The sequence below is a fragment of the Amphiura filiformis genome, chromosome 3, assembly GCF_039555335.1.
Source record: "Amphiura filiformis chromosome 3, Afil_fr2py, whole genome shotgun sequence".
NCBI classification, from domain to species: Eukaryota; Metazoa; Echinodermata; class Ophiuroidea; order Amphilepidida; family Amphiuridae; genus Amphiura; species Amphiura filiformis.
The window spans coordinates 26384895-26401987 of record NC_092630.1 but is presented as its reverse complement, the minus strand read 5'-3'; the positions used below and the strand labels follow the sequence as shown (position 1 = coordinate 26401987).

Genomic DNA, 17093 nt, shown 5'->3' with positions numbered 1-17093 from the left:
AGGAACTTCTGGTATTATAGGAGGGAAATTGTGGTGTGTGTTTTTTGTATACAAAAACATGCTATAAATTGTGGGAAATTTAATTTGCTTCCTGGGATATTAACATTTTTTCAAGCCCTGCCCATGGTTTGTATGAAGGCATGTTCCTCACATACTCATGGTTGGACCAATTCTACAGCTCATGCTTCTAAACATGTTATTATCACAGTTGTACTTTAGACAATGTGCAGTGATGGAGGCAGAGCGAGCAAGCGAGTGTTTGCAATGAGTGTTGGTTGAGCTGTCTAGAATTTATACATATAAAAGTGATATAAAAAGGATTGGCCTTATTAATGACTGTGAATATATCCGTTTAAAAATGCATACATGTTTTTAAACAACACATTTTTTCCAAGATTGTACATGTAGTCTCTTCAAATACATATGTTGTCCCATTTTAGACTTATCATCAGAAAGTGGACATCTCATCTTATACCACCTACAATTACAGAATAAAGCTGTACACTATCATAGCAGGTGCATTTATTCCATAAGTTGGTCTATCACAGGTGGTATAATACAGTGGAAACTCATTATAACGAAGTTGTCAGGGACAGAGAAATTAGTTCTTTATATCCAAATTTCGTTATATCAGGGTTGTAAAAACAATAAATAACAAAAGAATTTTGTATCTTGGTTCTGGAAAAATACTTCTTTATAACAGGGTTTTTCTTGTATCAGATTTCGTTATAATGAGGTTTTACTGTACCAAGATTGCCAGGAAGTGTATCCATAATTATTGGGTATCCTTGTGAAAGATGTGTAGAGATTTTGTGGTTCTTGGAAGAGAAAACCCAGACAGGTGACTAACTACATATAAATTATTATTGACTGCTCTGTGCCAAAAGTGGGTAAGTGCAATAGTTGCACTGTAAATTTGGCAATTTACACACCGTATATTGTGCTCATCTAAACATGGCAGCTATTGCACTTGCACCACTTCTGGCACTGAGAAGTCGATATGTAAGAGGCACTGATCACTATTTAAAACTAAAGGCGATGCTTAGAAGCATAACCAGTTATAAGAACAAGACTTGTACATCTACTTGTTTTATTATATAATATTGTATGTTTTAATTACTGTATAACATTATTTACAGTGTTTATGTTGACATGAATAAAATATGTACGGTAAGTTGGTAACTTAACCTGCATTTGGATTTTTCATGTTTTTATGTGTGAAGTACATATTCGGGGCTAGATTTTTATCACTGCAGATCTACTTGCAGGGACTCAATTTTGGTAATCCACCAAGTCAAGCTACTTGTCAAAACACAAAACTTGATTTTGCCATGTAAATTGGAAAATCTGATCTACTTGAGAAATATCTTATGTCAAATTTATAACATACCTTGGGTGAAAATAAAGTACTGTAAAGTAGTTAAAAATACATCAATGGGATTATAGCCAGTGAGGTGTGATGTACCCAAAAAAATACGAATTGGAAAAATGGTCTGTTTTTTCTGTAAACACATTGCAAATATGCCCTTTTTTAGGAAAAATTCACAAACGATGTGCTTTCTTTCTGTAAAAATTGAAATCGGCTAATTTTTGAACAAGTTTTTCTTCAAAAGGTTCACTTTTAGCCCCCCACACTCTTCAAATAAATTCTGGCTACAGGTGTGAACATAAATACTATGGATTCTGCTAGTTTTCAAATAAAATATGGGGCCCCAGAATTGGTTTGGGTCTGTGGACACAAATTTTGATTGGTCATCTAGGTTTTAGGTCTCAAATTATGGGGTTCCTGTGTATACTGTAGAATTCCGTCTACAAGTATAAATGTATCTAAATGAGGGGTGTTTTTGATGAAATATATTGTTATGAATTCGGCAGAGTGATGGATTGAGAATTTTGAGCAAATTGAGTTTTTGTATGCATATGATTATGTTTCAGGTTATCTTTTATTTCCACCAAAAATTAATGATAAATCTTACTCCCCGACGAGATATTGAAATCTTGATTTGGACGAATCGCGCCCAAGTGCGATTAATGAATTTGGTAAAGAGACGAATAACAAATTGGTTTTGAAAGACCTGGAACATACCCTGCCTTGACTGCAAATTACTCCTTTGCTCAATGAGTCTATTCACAAAAATAAAACACTCACAAAAATTACCACTTATATACAGTACTTCATGCAAAAGCAAAATATCCAGTGATGTAATTCATAACTTCCCCCATCTGCCAGAAGTAGATACTGTAGCTCGGAGAAACTGATGCAGCTTGGTGGAGGGTAGAGGAAACATGTGATTTTCAATAGCGCAACATCCCACCTTATTCAGACATCATAAATTATTTCCATTTTAGTTGAATTCTTCACAGGTAGAAAATGAGGTCGGTGTGCTTTTATGTCAATATTAATACACATTATGTAAACACACACCCTTATTTGCACACACACTTGTATCCGCGAGTCAAAAATTAGTTTCATTATAGTCTGCCTCAGTATCAAATTGAGAGTAACGCCATGTTGGATTTTGTAGTAGCAGATTCAATTTGCGCGGGACGTATACACATGCATAGAAGGGGCAATTTGTCCATATGCTGGTGACGCAACCGCGTAAACACTGATGCAAGTCTACCGCTATAAAATCCAACATGGCGTTACTTTGGACTAGATACGAGTCCTGTGTCAGTCACTTGGCTCTCACATGTAGGGTCTCTCTCTAGGCGCATTTTTTGATCGTTTCGTAAGCAATTTCCTGATGCCCCTGTAAAAAAAATCAAAACGGAAATGATATCTAATGTTAAATATCAGAATGTCATAATGCAAAACTTGCCTAAAAACTGATCAAATGCCCAAAGATAGAGCTGCTTGTATTCCCCACTTTTTCCAGCCCTAGTCACAAAAAGTGGGTCAGAGGGGAGCATGAAGAGGAATAATAAGGGTAACAGTTTGCTGAAATCAGTGAAACCAACTGGCAACTCTAGTAGAAGACCTTCTAGAAACACTGATCTCAGCAACATCTCACACACCATCACCCACTGAGGAAGGAACCAGTTGGTCTGAAATATTTGGGAAAATAACCTGGTGAGTGCAGTTGAATGGTTTTAATCTTACTACTTCTAGTAAGGGTTCTGTTTAGGAAATCTCCAAGGCTTTTTCCACATGATTTTTCTCAGGAGGGGGAAATGCCCAAAACTTTTATTGGCCTTTACTCAAGAACTACAAGACCTACGGAAATATAATGTGATAACAATTGTGACATACACTTTTCCTCATCAGCTGTCACTAGAGGGGCATGTGATACTTGTTTCGCCTATCAGCAAAATATCTATATAAATGAGTGTTATCTTATGCTGTGAGCGCTTGCATGAATAGGAAATTCTATCTGCTAACTTTTTTTTAAGACACCTATAACTATCAGTAAAATGTTGAAGTAAACAGTGATTTAGGAGTTCGTTATATTTCCACAAAATTAGTTCCAAACCCTGACTTAAATCCAAACTTCCATGATGAAAAAACAGGCTTTTTAATATCAGGAATTACCAAATTAACATGGTTTTATGAGTTTTGACATATATTTCTTGAAGTTAACAGAATAAGTGATCCTGTCTGGGAATCAAACCCAGGACCTCTGGTTTACTAGGCCTGCACCTTAACACTTGGCCACAGCAATTTTATGATCTAACAAAGCAAAACTACTGTGTGTGCATGCATGCATCCTATGTAATGAGATGAAGCAATCTCCCAAGTCATATACACGGTTTTGTTGACCGCGCCAGCGAAACAGCCGTGGCTATTGGTCGGCGATGCACTGCTCATCACACGAGGGGCCAAACCCAGAGGTATCAAGCAACTTCTTTGTTCATATCTCTCTTTTTGTTCTTTCTTTCCTCTCCAATTGCCAAAAACCACTTGGAGGGTTAGGGTTAATATATGCGACCCGTTCTGACAAAACCAGGAACATGACTGAAGAGGTCAGGGAATGGGAATCAAACCCAGGACCTCTAGGACCAGGAACAAGTCGCATTTTGGCATTTCATAATTTGAATAAAAATTTTATACAGAGCATCAATACTTTTTTGATAATTTTGTAAATGATACCTTGATATTTTTGGTCAATTGCTATTCTGAGTAATGGGCTAATTAGTTTTCTGCTTTACACAGGATTGAATAGGGATTATCATAGTTCAACTGTCAATTAATGATTAAATAAACCACTTTTTAATAAGTACTTACAAGGATTTGAAAGTCCACTTGGTCCCAAGGTCAAATACCATGAAATTAAGAATTCCAAAATTTCATTTTTTTTATGGGAATGTCATCTTTAAAGGCCTATAACTCAAAAACATGGCTGGCAACTGGTTGGAGCTGGTCACATATACACAACTTAACTGTCCATCTGCCTAATCATAATAAAGCTCCCCTAGTGATTACAGTGCAGGTGTCTCAAAACCTCAGGCCCTAATTTTCATGCTACTCCTTTAAGGGGTACTACATCCATGGCCAATTTTGTGCCTATTTTTGCATTTTTCTCAAAAATTATAGCGCATTGGTGACAGGTAAGATATGTACATTATAGGGACAAAGACTACAACTACTGCACTGAAAATTCAGCAACTCAAGGCAAGTAGTTATTGATTTATTGATCAAATATGGGTTTTCCCTCATTTTTGACTGTAACTCCACAACTGTTGTCTGTGCAGAAATAAAATTTCCAGTGCAGTAGTTGTAGTCCTTGCCCCATATATACATATCTTACTTGTCACCAATGCGCTATAATTTTTGAGAAAAATGCAAAAATAGGCACAAAATTGGGCAGGGGTGTAGACGTGTAGTACCCCCTTAAAAAAGTATGTAACAATGGCAAAACTTGTAAAACCATTTAAAAAGTCACAATATTACTTACACAGGAAACCACCTATGCTTTGTAGTATAGAACATGCTACTTAATTCTCTTATTGATGGTCCATGCTGTTCTTTCTCCCATCTTGTAAAGTTCATCTTCATCCTGAGCATGCTTTCAGCTCCTTCCTATGTGTAAAGAAACCAAATTATTCTGATGCGTAAATTATTATTGTAAAAAACTTTTTAATCAGCATAAGTAACCATTCACAACCTTATATGAAACACAGTATACGGGAAAATGACAAATTCCTCTGTACCTTATAACACATAAAAGAATAGGAACTTGATTTGGTGGTGTGCTGTGCACCCTATTATATATTATAGCCAGATCCAGTAAAAGATGCATTGCATCATGGCCAATTTTAGTTAGGCCAGAAATTGGCCTAACTAGGCCAGAAATTGGCCTAACTCTCCATAGAGTCCTGTGCTAAGAATTTTAACTGCAACCCAAAGTAAGTAGTCCACTTGGGAAGCAAACAAAAAGAGGGAGTACGGTGCATGTGACTGAACTAAAGATCAGATGTGAAAATCTATCAATTGTGCACAAATTAATTAAATCAAGAGTTTTAAGCTTAAATGCAATAGCCAGAGTATGCACAATGGACAAGTGGACTACGGAGAAGTCTAATGAAATATACGAGTCGACAAGGGTGGCGCTAGGTCAAAAAGCTCGGGGTCCCTAGGGACCCCCGAGCTAACAGAAAATGCAAAACTCGGGGGTCCCAAGTATTCCTATTATTTATGAGCAAGATTAATTTATTTGTGTGATACTATATACATTTTGTACTGTTAGCTGTCTCTATAGACTGTAAATATACTTATGCTGCCATAATGCTGGACTGGTTGTTGAAAAAAAAATATGTTGCAAAATTTTGCAAAATGTGATTGAGCATTAGTTTTGAAATAAATTTATTGATTAAATGTTAGTGGTTCAGTCACTTACAATGTGTGTGTGTCTGTGATGTTATTTCAATTTGTACACTTACATTTATCTTTAATAAATTAGTGACTCACACTATGACGATTGGCGAACAAAAACAAAATTAGAGACAACAGGCGAAGGTTATAAATTTGAGTCACCTGAATATTGAAGCTTTTATTTTTCATAAATAAGATTCAGACTCAGACATGTACTTTTATTAATATTCAACCTTGAAGGAGTGCATGTCCAACTGCACAAGTTAAAGAGTAAAACCTCACATCTCAACTAGTTAACTTCCAACACATGCATAAAACAAATGGAAAGTTATCATGGTTTTGATTAAAACTTTGATGACTCTGTCTCTGAGACAGACTCATGCATGAGTCCAGCTCAGCTGCATGAGTACAGAAACTATAGTAATCATAGTATACAGTTAATCAGTTGTCACTCTCACCCACTCAGCATCAGCAACAATCAGTCATGTAACATGTTAACACTAAGACTCTCAGGGTGGGCCTATTTTTATAGGCCATTTGTAGGCATGTCCACTAAAAATTGAAGTACTTTCATTAAAATTGATTGCAAAGTTGTTAGCCACTGCATCCACTATCCCCATGATAGTAAATAAAAATTTAAGCAATTTTGTTGACATGTGCATTATTTCAAATGAATAGCGGTAGGCTTAAACATTGTTCAATCTTTTAAGATCAGCACATTTTATCTTCAAAAATTATTATATTTCATCTTGGCATAAGTTTGGTAACATTAATCATTGTATTGACAGTGGACATCCCTACTATTTGTAGGTGACTTAATGCAACAGGTCTGGCTTACACTTTTCTGGCAACCTTGCCAGACCAAATATTAACTGCTTTGTTGAATTCAAAATCATGAAGGGGAATTTTAGTATGAGCCAATGTCATCAAAGAATTCAAATTCTTCTCAGAGAGCCTGCTTCTCCACTTTGATTTGATCCTATTCTGAAGGGAGAATGCTCTCTCACACTCAGCGCTGCTCATGGGGATAGTGGATGCAATGGCTAGCAACGTTGCTGTGTTGGGATACTGAGTGGGGAAGAGTGACATAATCTCTTTACTGAAATCCTCAAAAGCTGACAGGCCTGTCTTCTTCACACTTGCTTGTTCTGTTCCATCTTCTTGATTGACAATACATGTATGTTTCTTCTTGGATTTACGGAGGAGATGTTTTATATCCCCCCATTCATATTTGAGTTGCTCTGGATCAATTGCTGCTTGCTCCACACCATCTGGAACATTCGAGTGAAAGGATAAGAAGAAAAAGAAAAACAATTACAATCTTGTACATTTTGAATACCCATCAGTTGATTTTTAAAAATAAACTTTTTATTTTTGGTATTTCATCTGAAATCTAAGAAAGTAAATTACCTTTAGGTCCATAATGATTGGCCAGAATGTTCAGCTCAGCCTGACCATAGTTGCCACTGCCAGGTGCTTCCTTGGGAGGAACATTCATAGGATCAAGTACACCAAATGCTTCAATGACACCCAAATCGCTTTCAGGGAAACGCCTCTCCAAGTGGTCCAGCAAGGAGTTCTAGAACTTTATCTTGGCTGCTTCTACTTCAGCAATGGAATGCTCACTTGGCTGTAGCTCAATGCCTTTGACTTTATGCTTGTTGTCTGCTGGATCAATCTTTCCAAGAGCTTCTTTTTCTGCCGTACCCATCTTGTCACACATGTCTTCCAGATCCTCTTCGCATAGGACAAGCAAGGAAGAAACCTGAAGTATTATGAAACAGGATAGAATAATAATTCAAATACAATAAATTATTTGATATTTTCAATAGTCATGAATCATGATTGTGATATTTCTTTAGTAAGTAAAAGACAACACTTTAATTATTAGTACACTGTCATTTACCTTGTTGAAGTTTAGGTTATTGGACTGAAATCCTTTGGAAAGTTCTGTCAGTTTTGGCAGTACATCACTCAAGATAGCCAAACTTCCAATGAAGGTGTAAGTTTTCACCTGTAGGTATAACAAGAACAAGTAATGGGAAAAGGTAAATCACATGATTGACATTTAACATTTTTATTTGCTTAATGCTTATTAATATTATAGTTTTGTTAATGCATTTGTCAAGTGGACACTGTACTTATTGATGTTTGCAGTTTTTATTTTCCTTACTCTGTCTAAGATTCCCTTGGCCTTGGCTTGTGCGGCTGTGGTGGTAGTCATCAGACCATCTCCTGTTGCATCGTTCTCCAAGGCTGTCACCACTGCTTCCCACACCTGGTATAAAGTTGACACAGCATGGTCTAGTGACAACCATCTGACATCATGAGGGTTCCACAAGTTTGAGGTGTGGAGTGTCATCCAACATCTTTTCTATATTTGCAAGGCGGTTGGTACGGGATGCCGAGCTGGAGAAGTAACGGTAAACCATTGAGATGGTCTCCTTGACTGTTTGCATCATTGGCACTTCCGCTGCAGCTTGTGAGGCACACAGGGCAAGTCTGCAAATAAAGGAAAATCAATGAACTAGTTATTTGAACAATAGTTCCCTTATGATTGAATGTAGATAGTTCAGTGAGTAATGACCAAATACAATCAGTATCATTGACGCAAATTTGAAATCGTACCTGTGTGCAACACAGTGTACATGTACAAGGTAGGGGGCCACAGGAGGATGATGGGTTCCTTCATCATCAGTCCAGCCATTCCGCAAGCGTGCCCCAACACCAGATCTACACCCTGTCATGACACTTGCGCCATCAGATGAAAGATTGTAGAAGCAATCCAACTTAACATCAGAAATGCTGTTACAGTAGACGTAACACCCAGAGCTGTTGTATCTTCACAACCAACATTTCCCAAGAAAGATGTTTTTACAAATCCACCATGGATGTATCTATAAAAAAAAAGTAAATTCAAACAAGACAATAACAAAAATATATTTACTTAATTTGGCTGGCAAGTGGCAACTATCTTGACTCATTGATAACTTCAAACTGTTCATGTATGTATAATTGGGTTGTAACTTTGAATTGTAATTGAACTTTCAACCAGCGCTTTCACCCTTTCAAACCTACCTAGCACATATGGCTAAAGTTTTCTTGACAGAAACATCTGTAGACTCATCAATAATGATGCCATAGGATTGTGATGCTCGCAGGTTTCTTAGAATTTCAGATGTTACAACCTCTGCCAATGCATCCTAATAAATGATAATAAAAGACATAGGAAATAGTAGTTAAAAAAAAACTGATGTGCATCATGTGCTACAACATTTCATCAAATTGCAAGATTAGTCTGTGGTTCTCGCGATTACCTGGCTGATGGTGATTGTACCCACCAAGTTTCATCCCCATACAACAGTTTTTACTAATTTGACCCCAGATGACCCCTGGTGACCCCGAAATGACCTTCCAAAAATTGGCTCTAAATGTTGACTGTATCCACCAAGTTTCATGCCCATACAACAGTTTTTAATAATTTGACCCCTGGTGACCCCGAAATGACCTTCCAAAATTGGCTCTAAATGTTGACTGTATCCACCAAGTTTCATGCCCATACAACAGTTTTTACTAATTTGACCTCAGGTGACCTTGACCCACAAACCAATACAAACTTGTTTGTCTCTGGTGAGTCGGGTCAAAATAGGCGGATAGGCAGACACACTGACAGATCAGACAGACAGATAGATGTGGCATATTATAATTATTATATTATTATAGATATAAAGTAGCAATAGAAAACTATGCTGCAGTACAATATAATCAAACAAGAAGTTAAAAAGAACATGAAACAAGTCAATCATGCATATCATACCTGCACCTGCTCCAAACTCTCATGGTGAGCATACTTCACCGAACAATCTACCTCAGCACTGCTGCCACTTGTTCCTTGTTTGAGCAATCGCTTTGCACCTGGGACATTCTTGAAGGCTAAGAATCTGGAAAAGATTGGGAAAATGTACATTGGAATTGGATGGTTGGATCATCAGCCTGCATTAATTAAAAATATGAATACCAATAAGAATATTTTATATCACTTAATCTGAACTAAAGGTCTGTTCTGACTGACTTTGCATAATTGCATTTTTGTTCAATCAAATTTAAAATTGTTATTTCATAATTATTTTTAATACTTAACATTTTCTGTTCTTTTTGATCTAGAAATTACTTTATTTCATATTACCACACTACTATTTATTTCATCTTAGTCTTACTATTTGAAAAATATTTATTTAATTTATTTTTGTATCATAATTAATCTATTATTGATTTTTATGCATCTTTTCTCCAACAAACATTTTTAAATTTATACCTATATATATGTAAGTTAATTTATTTAGCTATTTTAATAAATATTTAATTTATTTTTGTATCATTATTAAGCTATTTATTGATTTTATGGAGCTGTTTTTTCAATAAACATTTTTACATTTATCCTTTTTTATATTATAGGCCTATTTACTATTTAACAAATATCAAAATCATTATTTAATATTTTAAGTTATTTTAGTATTTGTTCTTGACTAGTGTAATAATGTAAATTTCATTTCACAACTTTTTCCCTACAATATTTTTATACTTTTGTAAATTCAATTATTTCTAATTTGTTCATTTTTCATTTTGTTTTTAAAAATCATTTATTCTAAATTAATATTATTTTTATTTTATTTTAATCATTTATTTATTTTTTACTGTTTATTTTACTACAATTCTTTTGACAGGTGCCCGTCAAATCTGGTTAACACGTTAATCGCCAAATGGGCCAATCGAAAAAAAGGGAACGTGCATATATTAACTACGTCACCGTTACCCACGCCCATTTTGTGTACACCTCGATGACAGGTCAGCGTGCGTGGAGACCGAGTGCGCTGCAAGCTGCATACATCAAAACAACGCAACAGCACATAAACACACAGAAAATACTACTGATAAAACACGGTTAAATAAAATATGATTCGTCATTTATATCTGATACTAGGTTGGGGACATGTATGTAATAATTTCATGCTACAGCGTTCATGATGATGTGCCGAGGGAGATCGGTATGAAGGCGGGATTGTGACATGAATTCAAAATTTTATAGCGTAATTTATACTCACCGTATCTCCGATTCATACCGGGAGAGGCTGCTCACTCACACAGAGATGATAGACGGTGTGAAATAGGGTGAGAACAGCCTCAACATCCCTCACCGCCTCATTCTGCTTGACTTTGTTGATAACTGCTGCAAGTGGCGATTCGTTCTTCTTCTTATTATACATTGACAAAGTCAGTGCGTGGCGTCGATGTTCAGTGTTGGTTGTGCTCTTCCCGCTACCATCTTGGTGCCTTTTTAGCGCATTGATCTGGAAGTTGGAATTGCCGGTAACAAAACTGTTTTGGGCATGCACCGTGTATCCTTTCTGTTTTGCTTCAAGGCAAACTTGGCAGAACATGAGATGTTTATCAGCATCATACTTGACCCATGGATAGGTGCTCTTCCAGTGACTCAAATATCTGCTATGTCGGCGTTTCACAACTTTCTGTGCACTGTCAGCACTAGCATCGCTCGCTTCAGAGCCCGGGTCTGACCCCTGGATAGCTTCGCCATTCCGACTACTGTCACTGTCCGCCATGATGAGCTCAGCATTTGACAGCAAACACGTGTGAGTCGAGTGTGCCACGCCTCCATGCCTCAAATCAATTTACATAATTATGATAATAGTCTCGTTACCGGTGAACGGCGCATTATAGTTCACAGGTATCCGCTGTTATAACACACGTTGCGATCGTGGGGGGGAGGGGACTGGCATGTTTTATAGCATATATAATTAAGAACTGAAACGATTTTTTTTCCTTTCTGACTTTGATCTAATTTAAAATTCATGACTTGAGTTATTTCATTCACAAAAAGAAACGCCTCATAACAAACACAGACCGGACAGGGGGTTTTTTGTTGCGTACGACGGGACGCAATAACTCGATGCTTTTGAAAACTTTTTGCGTGAGATTTGAGTTTTGGTGGGTCCGGGACGCAAAAACGCAGCTTAGCGCCACCCTTGCGAGTCGACCCTTCATAAGCATACCTGAAACGAGTCTATTATCAAGACTTCATTGAGAGATTATATACAACTTTATTCTGTAAGCAGTATAATCATTGTCTTGATACAAGGCCAACTTTGAGTAAGCTTACATGAAGGTAATACACATCACAATTTCATCACAATTATGGTTTTATTCATTGATGGATTCATTGATGGAGTTGTGTTATTTTGGTCCACATAATGTGACAATCCAATCTGTATCATTGAGCTACACTTATTCACCTAGGCACATTTGGTGTCTCTCTTATTTGGAACTGAAATAATGACTTGCAAAATAAGCATGTTAGTGTTAGAGATACCAAAATTTGTGAACCTCCTATATGGCTTGCAAAGACCTACCTCAGGTTTCGCAGGATCTGGTCTTGGCATGGGCTGAAAGAGAAAGAAAAGTCTAGTGAGTATTTTGTGTACCATTTCTGAAATAGCATTGTTCATCCTTTCCTCTCTTCATCAAAGTATGTAACACCAATTGTTCCAAAGAGGCATTCTACATTTTCAACCAACAACCATGATCTTCAAAAAGACAAGAGCATGTCACTATCTTCGTATTTGTATATTAAACCATGATAAACTACAACAAAATGTCAGACGTCACATGGGTCAACATCACATGATAGACCACACAAATCCACTACTGTATACATCAACTAGCAAACAAGAAGTGAACCTAGATTCATATAAAGCCACAATGGTGTAAGTTTATATTTTTCATTGCTGTGTGAACAAGACTAAATTAATTTCTGAAACTATACACTGCTTTATTTGAAGTCCTTAAAAAGTAATGAGGACTTGTGAGGCCACACAGGATAATATATTGTTAAATCCCTCATTAGGCGACGAAAAAAAGAAACCCTGTTCTACAGGCAGACGGACCTTTCAAGTAGGGTCGGTCGGTCAGCTTTTTTTTTTTTGGAAATGACCCGAAAAATTACCAAAATCTGTAAATAATTTGCAATTTGAGAAAATACAAAAAAAAATTTTTGTTTCTGAAATTTGGGTTGGCATTCATTTGCACAGGATTTTTTTTTTCCAATTTATTCAAAATCTGGGTCAGTCAGGCCCGTAGAACAGGATTTTCTTTTTTCGTCACCTTAGTATTGTATTTGATCCTGTGTCATATACTGGGGTACTCAAAAAGGTGGCTTTGTTACATTTTGATGTGCAGCTTGGATTTCAAAACACTGTCTTTTGAGTATTCCTTCACTTAGAAGATTCAATTAGGTCTTAAATTGAGACTAATTCTATATTCTATATTACTCATGTTTTTAACCTGTTTTAAAATAATTTTAATTATTTTCTTATGACGTTGGCATGAAATGTGCCAAGGGTGGCTGAGGATTAGGGGGGTGGAGGATTAGGGGGAGGGATTTATATCGTAAATTTGATTTAAACCCCCCATTAAAAATTTGAATCTAGTAAAAAAATGTCTAAATGAACTCCCAGACATCTAAACCAAGTAAATAAATACAGAAGGTCATTTAAAAGACTAATACTTGCTCAGAATGATTGTAAATGTGGAAAAAGAGGTGGGGTTAAATCCCACCTACTTTGTGATTGTTTTTGCCCGCACTCTCTCATTTTTTAACCGATTTCCATAAAAAAGGTGTCAAAATGCTCAGGAAGATGAACCACTTCAAATGAGACGTGTAGGTAAAATGTTTGAACCATTTCATTGTTTTACTATGTACATACAAAGGTACCCCAGGTTGTGACACAAGACCATTTTTTCTGGAATTGGGAGTAGAATCTCTCACCTTTGTGTGCTGGTATGGATATGCTTCAGTAGGATGATAACAAACTATTGTAGACTCATCAGAAGTTGTTGCTATTACACGATCACTGATATGAAAATCAAAAACACAAATTTAGTATAGTTTACAACATTGCTGGTGACAAAATGTAGGTCATATTTTAAAATAAAAACTGTGGATCAGGGGGTATTCAGGAACATCAGTGTGCATGATCAAATGGGGATGTGTCGCGATATGGGTCTCATTTTCTAGTCTAACAGATAGTTGTGGTGTAAACAGTTCTTGTCTCAGTCATTTTTATACAATATATATGATATTTCAAAACTCTTGGAAAGTTTTCTTGGCATTCAAAAATCAACTCCAGTGCTTCATTCTCCTGGTCTATCTCCATGTTGATCAGCATTTTTCAAAATTGTAAAGATGTATACAGTACATGTATGTATGCAAATTAGTCAAAAAGATTTAGACCCACCGATTAGACTCAAAGAGTCCCAACTATGAATTGCCAGAAGACGGAGAGGATGCGTTTAACGATATGACCAGTACATGTATGTGTCACTGACATGGAGATCAAACTAATACATATGTATACAATGTACTGGATTTATCAGCAAAACCTAAATGACAATTAGATAAAGCTTTAAGCTTGAGCATCACAAAGATGTGGGTGTATACTGTGTACATGGATCGAATCCATGGGTTCCTACAGTCACCCATGGAAAACAGGGTACTGAAAAGCAGTACACCATGTCCATATTGGCCAAGGGATGGTTTGTTTACATGGCAATAATTCCTTCAGAATAGGCAATACAGATTCCAAACATATAAAACTTACCTCATATCAGTTTTAGCCCCTAATAACTCCAAATTGACATGACAATTAATTCTATTTGCTCAATTTCATACCAAAATCAAGGAAAACATTGTTTTGTTATTGCAAAATAACAGGAAAATCAGAAAGGTTATATCTGGTCATTTGCAGTAGGCCACTTCAGGTAATCAATATTGGTCCTTGAATTGCATGACTCAGTGACTTTCTGCTCATTGTAAGAGTGAGAGTGTTGTAAACTTGCTTGCATAACATTAAGATTGCTAACTGATATCCTTTGTATTTGAGTTGTCTGATGATGGTATTAGAACTGTCACGGATGTAAACATTACACAAAATGTCAACAAAACATGCTACTGCAGAACTCATGCCTGTATGTGTGTGTCTGAGGGCTGATGACACACATTCGATGGGTGTATATACTGTGTACTAACTAGAAATTGACTTGAATTATTGCCAGGGATGTAGCAGTGCCGGGCGGTGGCATTTTATTGAATTAGTCAAGAATTGGCAAAAAATGGAAGATTTTCATCAAATGCCACCCAGCACTAAAAATATCCTACAACCCTGAGTATAGCTTGTTTAAACTTACCTTTCTGCTTTTAAAATTCTGGAACAATACGCGCACTGAAGTGGCTTGAGGTGAACTGTAAATATAACACATAAAATCCTGGGTTAGAATTTTGCTGCAGAGTGCGGGACGCGACTCGACATGATCAGGTTGTAATTTCTGTGACAAGCGGCTACGGGATGCCAGGTTACCTCGGTATTTTCTTGTCAACCTACATGTATAAGGCACTTAAAACTTGATTCTGAGTTTAGCGTCCACCGCCCGCGTTATGAAATTTGTGCCGCGTTTGAGATGTAAAATCTGAAAATAATTCATTATTTTGCAAATTACTACTAAAACCAGAAAGAAAATTTGTTCTGCAAAATTTATTTAAACCCCTTTTTTTGTATAGAAAGCCTTGAGAACTATAAAGATGAAGCCATCTAAATATTTTAGCATTAAAAATATACAGGTTTTTGACCCTTGCTCTATCCAGTTATTTCAATTATACCTTTGGGATGTGTAGACTAGAAGAGAACCTAGCCAAAATGTTTTTACCAGATGGACATTGTTGATGTTGTAAATAAAATAACTAGGAAAGCTAGTTTTGACAAATCGGTGCCAAAAATTTATTTCATAATGTTCTGCATGATTGTTATTTTTGTATAAATGAGTCAATCCACCCCCACCAATGTCCCCCTATCCCCAAATGTATATGGAGAGGTTAGTACAAATGCAAATGGGAGTGAAGAAGAATGGCATGGTATACTTTGGAATACATTTAGTTTGTTTTAAAACTTGAAAAACAAAAAACAAGATAAATTATTATACTTTTATAAATGTTTATGTGTGTTTGTGACATTATAATGCGACTGGCGATACCCAATTAAAATGAACAAAAGCGCATTTAGCATCGGTAAAAGGCCGCTGATATGAAACCTTGAAAATAATGAATACGGTAATGAAATAGTTGCCTCATTATGAGCTGAAAAAAATGGGACGCTAAACTCAACATCAAGTTTCAATAGCCTAACCATAACCATAACTCTTACCCTAACCCCCCAATTAGATGTAGATTGACAGGATAGCGGTTAACGGATTTACTGCTTACTATCATGCTGCATCTGCAGGGGCGGATTTAGAGGGGGTGCGAACCCGGCGCACGCCCCCTCTATTTTTTGCAGATCGGCGCCTGACTCTGTATTTTTGCAAGGCGGTGCCTGACTTTCTGTGGGCGCCGAGCCGCAGCGGCGGCAGCTCGGCGCCCCCTCTATTGAAAATTCCTGGATCTGCCCCTGTCCTGTTGCCTGTCTGTGGTCGTGTGAAAACAACATTATACATTTTATTAAGTTATTATGAATCCAAGTGTGTAAAAATAATAAATATTGGATCCAAAACATAATTAATAATGATAAAATTGGATGCTTTACACCCAATATTTATTGGTCTCACTATGACTATAGTATGAGTTTTTAAAATATTGGACTCGGCTCGTACGTCTCGTCCAATATTTTTTTTTAACTCATAGCCCGACCAGAGAAGATGAGAAGTGGCTCGACCAATAAATATGTGGCCTGGGCTCAAGCGATCCAATTTGATCAATAATACAATGTACATCATCCATGTGCCATGAATAGGTTCTCACGTTCTGGCATGCATTGCATTAGTCCGAATAATCCGACCCAGAACAATATTAATTTCTGACATGATCCTGAGTGAGTGAGTGCCCGGGAGTGAGTGTCATGCCTGTTCGGGCATTGCATGTTCTCCCGTAGCCGCTTCTATTCTGTGTCTTTGATCACATGAAGAAAATTTTATTCCCGACACAAATTCTCTACATTCATAACATTTAATCAAAATTCAATACCTGTTGTCCATGTTTGCAGTAGGGGCCTGTATTTCAATGCTGGTGATGTACAAACTCGTGCAAAACATCTCGTCATGTAAGTCGCCATTTTTATTATAAAGTAAGTTTGATGTATTATTAAATACGCATTCCATGGAGTCGTCAAAGCGGTGCGTTAAATTCTTAGGCTATTTAGATTCGAAATTCCTTTTAATGCAT

General features: G+C 36.7%; 2 protein-coding genes across 3 annotated transcripts; both read right to left on the bottom strand.

Annotated features, from left to right (window-relative positions):
- Positions 1-1626: 1626 nt before the first annotated feature.
- Positions 1627-17048, bottom strand: LOC140148278 (large ribosomal subunit protein mL42-like). Its single transcript, XM_072170175.1, has 6 exons — positions 16896-17048; positions 15071-15125; positions 13653-13737; positions 12238-12270; positions 4896-5020; positions 1627-2753 (listed from the first exon to the last, which is right to left on the bottom strand). The coding sequence occupies exons 1-6, from the start codon at positions 16981-16983 to the stop codon at positions 2690-2692; spliced, it is 450 nt and encodes a 149-aa protein (XP_072026276.1). The 5' UTR covers positions 16984-17048; the 3' UTR covers positions 1627-2689.
- LOC140147662 (uncharacterized) lies at positions 6577-8605 on the bottom strand. Of its 2 annotated transcripts, XM_072169434.1 has the most exons (5): positions 8441-8605; positions 7986-8314; positions 7719-7826; positions 7223-7577; positions 6577-7083 (listed from the first exon to the last, which is right to left on the bottom strand). In XM_072169434.1, exons 2-4 carry the CDS (start codon positions 8172-8174, stop codon positions 7392-7394), a joined length of 483 nt encoding a protein of 160 aa, XP_072025535.1. In that variant the 5' UTR covers positions 8175-8314; positions 8441-8605; the 3' UTR covers positions 6577-7083; positions 7223-7391. The 2 variants fall into 2 exon arrangements, with proteins under 2 accessions (XP_072025535.1, XP_072025534.1); XM_072169433.1 differs by lacking the exons at positions 7719-7826; positions 7986-8314; positions 8441-8605 and having other exon boundaries at positions 7223-7600.
- Positions 17049-17093: the final 45 nt, after the last annotated feature.